This window comes from Arachis stenosperma, chromosome 9 (assembly GCF_014773155.1).
Source record: "Arachis stenosperma cultivar V10309 chromosome 9, arast.V10309.gnm1.PFL2, whole genome shotgun sequence".
NCBI lineage: Eukaryota > Viridiplantae > Streptophyta > Magnoliopsida > Fabales > Fabaceae > Arachis > Arachis stenosperma.
Window position 1 is genome coordinate 44,908,594 of NC_080385.1, and position 11,770 is coordinate 44,920,363.

General features: G+C 26.9%; 1 protein-coding gene across 1 annotated transcript; it reads right to left on the bottom strand.

The window, feature by feature from the left end:
* Window positions 1-4,624: 4,624 nt before the first annotated feature.
* On the bottom strand, window positions 4,625-11,075 carry LOC130951517 (putative UDP-glucuronate:xylan alpha-glucuronosyltransferase 4). Its single transcript, XM_057880185.1, has 2 exons — window positions 10,271-11,075; window positions 4,625-5,644 (listed from the first exon to the last, which is right to left on the bottom strand). The coding sequence occupies exons 1-2, from the start codon at window positions 11,049-11,051 to the stop codon at window positions 4,662-4,664; spliced, it is 1,764 nt and encodes a 587-aa protein (XP_057736168.1). The 5' UTR covers window positions 11,052-11,075; the 3' UTR covers window positions 4,625-4,661.
* Window positions 11,076-11,770: the final 695 nt, after the last annotated feature.

Consider the following 11,770-nt stretch of genomic DNA (forward strand, 5'->3'; position numbering starts at 1 on the left):
TTATTTTATAAATATATTTTCATAATTATTAAAAAGATATAACCTATATTAAAATTTTATATATAATTAATAAAATCAGCATGTTACATTATACAATAGCATAATTATAAATAAAATAACTAAAATTAGAGTATTCTTCTCTTATTTATTAGAATTTTGCACACATAAATTAATACCATTTGTATTTATATTTTTTAAAATTTATATACATAAATTAATAAAATTTATTTATTAAAAATAAATTAATAATTATACTGATTAAATAATAAAAAAATACTAAAAATTATTGACACCCTATAATCTCTCATAGTCATGTATATGGATATACTAATAAGTAACAAGGAATATATAAAAAAAATTAACAAATTTAAAAATACAAAAGAACTAAAACAACTTAATAAGAGAATATAATTTGAATATTGCTTTTAAAAAAGACAACACTTAATTTCATATTATAATTTAGAGTAAAGTATCGTTGTTATATTTAACGTTTAGGATAAGTTCTAAAGTTGTACCTAACATTTCAATCGTCCTATTTAAATTCCTAACGCTTTAAAATTGATTCAATGTTGTCCTGCCGTTAGGGATCCGTTAACAGAATTGACGGCGGGACAAAATTGAGACGAGTTTGAAACGGTAGGGACTTAAATAGGACGAAAACGCTGGGGACAAAAACGATACATAAAAATAAATTTTAATTTTATCTTTCAATAATATCAATTTTTTACTATACATAGTATTCAATTATTTTTTAATCACATTTAAGTAAATTACACTTAATCATATTACTTTCATTCTAAATAAATTATTTTTTTTATAATTTTACTCTTAAAGATGTTTACTTATCATGAAATATTTATAGAATGACTAGTATATAAATTTGCAGAAAAGAAAAAAATAATATATATACAATAAAATATAAATTATATCTTTTGTCTCTAATGTATCAAAATTCTTTAAAATTATAAAAAATAAATTTATTTAAAATAAAAATAATGTGATTAAGTATAATTTACTTAGATGTAATTAAAAAATAATTGAATACTATGTACAGTAAAAAATTGATATTATTGAAAGATAAAATTAAATTAAAATTTATTTTTATGTATCGTTTTTGTCCCAACGTTTTCGTTCTATTTAACTCCCTAACGTTTCAAAATCGTCTCAATTTTGTCACGCCGTCAATTCTGTTAACGTGATCCCTAACGATAGGACAACATTGAATTAATTTTGAAACGTTAGAAACTTAAATAGAACATTTAAAACGTTAGGGACAACTTTGGAACTTATCTCAAACGTTAGGGACAAAAGCGATACTTTACTCTATAAATTAAAACAATAACATAATAGTAAACTAACAAGACAAATAAAGAAAAAAAGTACAAAGAAAAAATAATTTTGAGAAGTATATATATAGTCATATTTAAATTTTAACACCATTTTTTATAATTATATTTTTTTATCTTCTATCTCCAATAATTATTCAAGAATATTTTTGTAATAAAATAAAATTAATACAAATTAAATAAATTAATAAAGAATAAACTTAAAAGATTTTATAAATATAGATTAAATAGAATTTTTTTGTATATTGTATAAATATCTACTCTAATTATACTTAATTTTCTTCCTATTAACAAATTGTTTAATTTTATCAGTATTAGTTTTTTAACATATTTAGTTATTGCTCTATAATAATATTAATATGTAAAATAATTATTTTTAAATTTACATAAAAATCAAAATATTTTCAAATACTGTGTATTGCAAATGAGGAGTCATTATTCTATCACCTACTTAATTACTCTTATACACTTTGACTGAGTCAAAAACTAGACCACTAATTAAGCCACAAATATTTGGAGTGTGAACTATTCTTAGCTGACCAATTGAATAATTTCATGTCTACTTCAAGGGTTAATATGGTAATCCCAAAGCTCACTAGAAGACAAAAATATTGCTGGAAACTTGATAGTACACAAGAACATGAAGTTCCGCAATTGTACACAGGAATATTTTATACGTGATAACTTTCCTATAGTATATATTATTATTTATTAAAATAACAAATATTTTAAATACTTAATATAATTAAAATAAAACATTAAATAATAAAAAAATAATTTATATTTTAATATCAATAAAATATCAAAATATCATTACAATTTATTTAAAAAATATTTTATATTTTATAATATTTCAAAATACTTTATATTTTAGTATGTGTGTTAGCGTGTCTTATAATATTTTAAAATTCGCGTGTCGACGTATTCCGTATTGTGTTGTATCCCATGTCCATATCAGTGTCCGTATATCATAGATCACATTTTTTCGTATTTAATTTATTTTTAATGTATTTCATATAAATAATTAAGTTAATAAGTTTTTTTTACACATTAGATATGCCTATATCAAAGTCGTATACGAATAAGTTCAAAATATAAATAAATACAGGTCAATATGAATATGTACGACGTAAAGACTTAAAGAATAAAGAATAATAATCAGTTAATTGCAGGTTTTTATTTCTCTTTTTTAAGTAATATATCAAAAACACTTTATAAGGAATTTTTGTTGCACTTTATGTGTCAACATATTTTAATTATCGAATCATTTGTTAAATTATTAGTTCATAGATAAATATACATTATTTTGTTTGTTTATTTTAAAAATTTGATATGATGAGAATTTTAAAAAGTTTTTAAGAGATTTTATATATTTATATTAAATAATGATAGAATTAATTTTTCTAAATATTTTAGCAGAATATGATGTATGATAATTTGCTTAGAAAATAAAAACTGTAAACTAATTTAATAGTTAAAATTTATTGAGAACTAAAATATCTAATTAAAATTTCTTAAAATAAATATTTGGACTTTTGGAGTAATACTCCTTTTTCTTTATGGGAAAGTGGATTAATAAAAATATTGCACAATATATAATGTAATTGACTGAAATTAATTACATTAGGAATAGGATATTACTCTCAGACGGATAGAGCACACGGGGTATTAATTTCTCATTTGACTTATAATAATTTCTCGTTCTATATATATTAAATAATAAATACACACTACAATTTTTTTAAAATTAAAAAAAACACATCATAATACATTTGCTACAATAATGATACTAAAAATTTACAACAGAATTAACAATGAAAGCGTACAATAAAAATAATATATAATAGTTTTAACAGCAATAACTTTGTGCATATAGTTTTAACAACAACAATTACATTTTCTTTTTCTTTAGAGTAAACACTCAATCCGATCCCTGTCTATATTAAATTAGGACAATGCGATCTCTCATCAAAATAGTAATTCACATCGGTCTCTATCTATGCATAAAATAATTCATCGCGCCCTCTTCCACGTATTTCCGTCCAAAAAATATTATAAATTTAATATTATAAAAAAATTATATAAAGACTAGTTGACTAATTTTTAAAATTTTACTACAGTTGATATTTTAGAAATTATTTTTAGTAAGTATAGAAATAAAAGTAGTGTTTTGTCTAATATTGTCATTTGACAATGGGATACGCAAGGAATGTTATTACAGCGTTGTCAAGGACTCGTCCAAACATGGCACACATATAATGTTCAACACGTATTCTGTATTTTAGTTATGACTTATGATCCACCTTATATATTAGACCTGTTCCACCTATAGCAATATTCAAATTTTTTCAATAAAAGGCCAATTTCAACAAAAATATCCAAATTTTTTTTATAGAAAAAAATTAAGTCATGATATTCTTTTATTTTTAAATTAATTCTTATTTAATTTATTAAAATTAATATATTAGAAAAAATTCACCTAAATATATTAATTTTTCAATAAATTCAAAAAGTTAAAAGATTTTAATAATGTAAATATAGAACTTATTTTATACAATTATATTACTTTAACACAAAAAATTAATCACCATATAAAAATAAGTTTAATATTCATAAACAAGGACAGGCGTGGATTACTTTTTTTGTGAGGAATTGTGTTGTCCTAATTTAATATAGACAAAGATTGAGTTAGGTGTTTATTATTTTCTTTATAACCTCTAGAACTAGTTACCGTTTTAAATTTTAATTTTAATGGAATAGTTAAAACTATTTTATACCACTACTTAATTATAACATTTTGAATTATTAAAAAAATTATTTAATTCTTACAATTTTCTAAAATAATAATAAAAAATTATAGTGTAAAACTCTTTATATAATATCATATTTTTGGTATAAACATGAATTAATACATATATAAGTTATAAAAGATTTCAAGTGTGATTAGAATCTATATATAGATACATATCATGATCTTATTATATTACAATTATATTACGTATCCACTAAAATTTAGTCATATAAAATAGACTAAATAAATATAAAATATAAATTAAAAATAAATTAAATAATATATTATTTATATACTAATTAATTTTTAGTGTGTATGTATTTTTTATATTATAATTAAGAAAAAAATATAAGAAATAATTTTTAGTTAATTAATACTAGTCAACTTTATAGTTTAGGATTTATAATTTAGGATATAAAAGTTGAAATTCTATAATTTAAATTTTAAAATTTAAAATAAATAAATTAATTTTAAAAAATGGACTAATATTAATAAAAAGTTGATTACCTAACATTAATCGTTAATTAATTATAATGATCCGCAAGACGGTTCCTTCTTGGATCCTTAACCTGAATGTTCCAATGATCATCATTGAAATTTCTATTATTTCTTGCCCTCTGTCTCCTCTTCATGTTCCTCTCATCCATCTTCTTAGAAAGTCCACAATAACTTTGCAACACTTTTGGCATGTTGTCATAAACCTCCCACCACCTTTGGTGTGCTGAATCACTAGCAAAAACATGTAATTTTAACATGTCCCAATTACAATCATAGTTCCTGTAACACATCCATGGCTTCAACCCCAAGTAATGCATCACATACAACTCGTTTGGTATCTCATGTTTCTCATTCTCCCCTGGCAAAGGCTCAAAGTTCTTAAGGAAATTAACTTTTCTTGGTAACCTATGCCACCATGTTATTACTTCATTGATTAAACCTTGGTCACCACCATTATATGATTTGATCTCTAAAGTTTTGTCTAGCAAGTGCTTGAACATGCATTGCGACGGCTCGATCACCATCATCCCCGAATTAAACAACGTGAAATCGTTAGGCGCGGCGGATAATTGAGGGTAACTAAAGAAATCGTCAATGTTCTTGAGGACTAATAGGTCAGAATCTAGGAATATGATTTTGTCATACATAGTGAGTTGCCATATTCTTAATTTGCTATAGTTCCATTCATTGTAGGTACCCTTTTCAGCATAAGGGTTAAGGATCCTTTCTATGCGCTTGATTTTCCACCCTGCAGCTTTGAGACCCCTTATGGATTTGGGAGTAATTGAATCATCTGCAAGAAGAACAAGATCTATGATGTAATTGTTGTATTGAAGGGTGCTTGATTCTCTTTGAAGGAGGCTTTGTGCTAATGCTATTGCACCACAAACATATGCTTCTGATGAGTGAAGAACTGTCACATAGGCAAATCTTGGTAACTTCATCATGGTTTGATTGTAATTTTCTGTTGCTGCTGATTGTGACATGTAGCCCCTCCATACCTCTTTGCCTTGCAAATCATCAATCATATCAACAATTGTTACTTGTCCAACTCTTTTCTTAAACATTTTAAAGACAATTAGAGGTGAAAGCAAAAATGAAAATATAAAGTATTCTTTTATGATTTTTCTAAACAATTTTTTTTTAGATAAAACACCAGATTTTAATAACTTACTTAACACATTCTTGATAGTTATTTATAAGATAAAACACAATTAATAATCGAGTAAATAATCAAATTGGTTCCTAAAAAATTATGGGATTTCTGTTTTGGTTTTTAAAATATTTTTTTAATCAAATTCATCCCTAAAAGATTTTAAGTTAGTCATGATAGTCCTTCCATCACTTCTCTCACTAACGTCGATAACAAAAGCTGATCTAGCATGTTAAATTACATCTCACCATATAAAACGACATCATTTTAAGTCAAGGAGAACTGATTCATCGAAACCGTGTCTTATGGATTAGTCTTCATTCTTCAACCACACTTCCCTTCACTCTCAGTAGAAAAAACTCTTGTTCTTCGTTGCTCTATAAATCTAGCAACGACGCTCGCTGGAAGACGAACTAGGTTGGATTTTGACGTGCGACTAATGGCTGATGTCGTGTGCGTCTTCTCCGGCGAGAATTTATTTACGTTTCACATATGGGATGACAAGAAATGGTGAGAGGTAGTGATTGAAACGACATTTCTCTCACAAAACTCTCCCTCTCACTTTCTTTTTGACGTCGCTGAAGAAAAGACGAAGAAATCTTCATCATCGCCGCCGATTAAAGCATCTGGCGCGATGTGTTTGTGAGTTTGTTATTGAGGGGTGACTTTGGTGTAATGATTGCAGATGTGACTGACGACCATTTTCGTTATTGTTTAAAGGTTTTTTTTGTTACTAAACTTGTTATTAGGATTGTGCCATTAATAAAATTTGTTTTTTGTTAGTGTTTTTTTTTGTTAGAATTGAAAATCGTCTCTGGGGTTATAGTTTTGCTCTTTGTTAATTCATGAAATTTGTTCACAAGTCTGTTTTTCTGAATATTAAAAAAGAGTTTATTGGCTATGAATTTCTCTATTCATTGTTTATGTTTAGTATTTTGTTGTTTAGTTTTGGTATTTGCATTTTTTTCATGGAATTCAATTTTATGGAAGGAAATTTTTTTTCTGTTATTAAACTTCTTTTTAGAATTGTACCATTGTTAAATTCTATTTTTTGTTAGTGTTTTTTTATCTGAAATTGAAAAATGTTTTTAGAGTTAGAATTTCATTCTAGTTTATTAAACATTTTCAGCACCTCTAAGTTGATCATTTCTACCACCGCAACCTCCATCTCAACCACACTTCATTTCTACCACCGCGACCTCCAGCTCAACCACACTGATGACCTCAAATTTTGCCGTCTGAACCACTGCAACTATACTCCATAAGAAAGGGATATATATGCAATAGTTATTTAGAGATTGATTTGACTAAGTTTTATAAAAATATCGTGTTATGATTGTCAATTAAAATATAGAGGAGTGTACAGATATGTAATTTAACGTGTCATGTATGTTAATTTCTGTTAATATCGTGAACGTAGAAAATTTTTAAAAAACTAATGTGTCTAAATTAAAATTTTTAAAAAATAAGTTTAATTAAAAAAATCTTTTGAAAACCAAATTAAAAGATCTCATAACCTTTCAAAAACTAATTTAACCATGTATACTCATTAATAATTCTTACACGTGTTAGCATAGATGACAGGATGAGCATATGCTTTCGTAAAATATGCATAATATTTTATCTACATAAATATGTATATGTATCTTAATATTCAGTAACACTCACTAATACTTTATTCAAGGATGGTACAAATAACCATCACCAAAATGAATCATATTCCATCGCTGCATGGTTTTGTGATTAGTTAATTTTTATATTGATTGAACAAAAGCATACTTTTACAATATGTGTGTACTATATTCGTTTCTTTATAATGTCTTCATTAAACTGCTTTTATTATTATTATTATTATTATTATTATTATTATTATTATTATTTTAAACAATATGAACAACCACCAATTCAAATAAAAATACACTATACTCTAATTTAATGCTATTCATTTAAATTTACTCTTTTAACCCTATTAATTCACATTATTCACACATTGTTCAAAAATGTTATTAGTTACTTATACTTTTCCTTATTATTATTAGGTTAAATTACACAATTGGTCCCTATACTTTTGGTGAAATTACAAATTGGTTCTTATACTTTAAAAATTTATAATTTAGTTCCTAAAGATAATTAAAATTTGTAATTTAGTCCCCGCCGTTCAAAAAGTGTTTGATTTAACAGAATATTTTTAGAAGAGAAGAAAAAGTTGTCGGATGAGAGAGGCGAGATGGAGAAAGGAGACGAGACCCGACTCGTGAGCACAAATGCGGTGGATCCGGCGTAGCGACGGTGAACCGAGGTGAGAGATAGAGAGCGGTGGGGTTCAGGTGTCGTTTTAGAAAGTGAGAAAGTGAGAGTGAGAGAGTTGGGGAGGGATGGGGTAGGTTCAGATAGCTTAGGGAGTTTTTGGTCACTTCAAATGATTAAATTACACAGTTGGTCCGCATACTTTCACTAAAATTGCAAATTAGTTTCTGTTGTCAAACATGTGCAGGTTACATGTTCAAAATAGAGAATATTCTGAGAATATTCTGTTAAATCAAACATTTTTTAAACGGCGGAAACTAAATTGCAAATTTTAATTCTCTTTAGAGACTCAATTATAAATTTTTAAAGTGTAGAGACTAATTTATAATTTCACTAAAAATGTAAGACCAACTGTATAATTTAACTTTATTATTATTATGAAAACCGTTGTATTTGCTCTATGCGGTTACCTTCGTGACAAGGATCCACCAAATAGAGAAACAGAGAATCCTCTCTATAAACTACATTCCTTTTATTTCTTACTTTTCGATCTCCAACATTGGTGATCAAATATTCAAATCACATGAAAAAAGAAAAATAAATAAAATTTATAAATATTTTGAGATCATATGAACAGAGAACCCACTACAAGTTCTTGAAAGTCAATCACATCTTTATTTAACATGTACCATACTTTTCATAGACTCAAAGCAAAACATTGTCATGAAAAACTGAATTGAAATTCAATAATAATAATAATAATAATAATAATAATAATAATAATAGAATAATTTATTCACTTGTGTTATCATTTTATCATCATAGAATGGAATATATCTCTTATACAGCGTGGGATCTATACTCCACAGAATAGTACTAGTAATATATTTCTTATAAGGAGAATTCTTCACTAGGGAAAGAAGAATCTTCAGAATTTTCATGGTCTAAGATGTAAAATTTTGGCCATTAAAAAATGTAAACAAATGGTCGAGATAAAAAATATTTGTTATAAAAAAAATACTTTTTTAATAATTATATTATATTAAAAATAATATGATTTGAAATACCAATTTTATCTTTTCTAATAAACTTTTCTTCTTCTTCTTTTTCTCTTTTTTTTTTTCTTTCTGTAATCACAAAAATCCAGATACAATTAGAACCCCATTTCCGACTATTATTTAACAATTTCTTGTGAAAGAAATTTTTAAAAATTAATAAAAATTTATAACTATAAATCATCATCATCTTTAAGATTCAAAGAAAAATGATCACAATCATGATATGGTGCACTATTTTTCATGCAGTTTCTGTGCAACTTGATCAATACATCGTTTATAATAAGTTCTAAGATAGCTAGATCTAGATGTACGTTTGTACCATCTTCCACTTGTATTTTTCTTTTTGGCAACTTTAATTTCATGCTTGCTTAAGGATAATAAAAAATTCAGCTTCAACGGCCTTAGAAAATATTTGTAGTTTACTATGTTGTGTGTGATAAAATCCACTTAATTACTTCCACAACATTGCACCACCGTGGTGTCTCGCTTGGTTAATAGATGGATTTTAAAAACAAAGAATAATAAGGAAGCCAGTCTTATGTTTGGTAAATTGTGAAGACATTGATCTTTTTACCGGGTTCGTCAACATAGATTAATGTTGATGATCGAGTGTGTGTGGCCATAATTCAAAGAACATATGGTGGTGATCTTGCTGGAAAAAGAAAATATGTAAGTAGTTTGATGTGATATGGCTTTTTTATTGTCTCACGAGAAAGAAGAAAAATGATAATTTGGTGATTTTTTTTTTCAAAAAAGAAAAAAGGGAGATAACAAAAGAGTAATTTGATATAATTTAAAATTGTTTATGATGAAGGACTATTAAAATTCAATATGAGAAAGTTTAGGGCAGTATTTTTATTAAAATCTGAATAGTATTTAATCAATAAAATAAATAAATAATTTTATCCATTAAATTAAATGTAATTTTATGATGACTAATTAATAATTACAAATCACAAAATTTGTTAGACTCTTTCTCACTCATTCAATATTCTAGTTGGTTTATTGAAGACAAAACCTTCTTTTATAATTCTATTTGATTTTTTTTTTAAATTCATACAAACAAACAATCTAGTAATAATGATGCGAAGAGTGGTAAAATCAAGAATCTGATGGCATGATTATTTTCCAAAAATAAAAAGAGCCACCAACATTTATTAGGACAAAAAAAGCATACCTATTTCAGCATAAGGAGGAGCAATCTGGCATGAACCAACAGGCATTAATGTCTTCTGCCTTAAGCTTCTCAAATCAGGTTCATAAACCCAAAACTCACCCAATAATGAATCATGCAACAACAAATCATCACACCTGAAAATCTCAATCATGGGCTCACAAGACCCAATGAACACAACATAAACTTGTTCATAAGAATCCAATTTCTTCACCCAACCACTCTCCACAGCCAAATTAGCCACTACCAAATTAACATGCAACCTAAACACATCTCTAACCCCTCCCTTTTTTGTTCTGTTCCCACATGGAACTCTTGCAACCACCACATTGATGTCTCTATAATCTTCCCAAGTTGGCATTGGCATGTCATGGCATTTCGGCTTGCTGTTTATCTCGTCCTCGTCGATCCACACCGGAAAAAGATCCTTCCATGCCAAGCTTCCGTCGACGTGGTCAAAGTCAACGGATACCACTTTCTCCACTTGTGGATGAAGTGAAGTTAGTTCTTGATAAAGGGTAGTTTCCACACTTTTGTTAATGTTAACAAGGCCTATGTTAATGCTATTGCTTCTACCAATGGAATTTTCTATGATATCAAACCAAGGAGGCTTTAAATTTGTTTTCTCCACCAACTTGATTCTGTTTGTGAGATTAGGAACACTATTTGGCTTCTCAAAAGGAATGATGAGTGGGATGATTATGAAAAAAAGCAAGAGAATAACAAAAGTTTTTTGCTTTGAAGACAAAAGAAAATGGGAGGAAGAAGAGTACTTAGAACCCATTTTCTCTCTTTATTTTTTTTTGTTTTTATTTTTTGTGCAGTTATGGCGTTATGCACTAAGCTTTGAATAATTGGTGTAATATTTATATGTTCATAAGGTTGTGCAATTTAATGTTGCATGAAACTTTTTGCTAACAACAAACTTATTGAATAAGAAATATTCTTGGTAAAATGTACAAAACCAATCTTAGCACAACTTGTGACACATAACCTTTCTTTTGAGTTTTGACAATATACATTTTCTTTTCCATATTTATATTCCTATTAAACCATAATTGGCAGATGCAAGATATCTTTCTAAACTTTTTCAAGGGACCAACTTAAATAAATTTGAAATATTTATACTATTGGAAATATTATTATTTTGTTTGGAGGAAGGAGAAAGGTTGTAGACACTGACGGCAAAATGTTAGTGTGATATTTTTTCAGTGAATGATGGTTTGTGTCTAACTAATCAATAGATAGGGTATCTTGAAGGATGTGAACTGCTTATGGAAAATTATCCCTTGCCAAGTTAGTGATGAAGAAGCATGATATATAATAAAAATGTAATATATTACCATATAATATATGATATGAATTTAGTCTATTTGATATGTGAATTTTTCTTTTTAAACATAGTAGATGTACAGGATGATCATGAACGGATTGAACAGATGGATTGGAAACTCGTTAGTCTTGACGGATGACGTGATCGGACCTCTAGAACGGTCGAGGTAG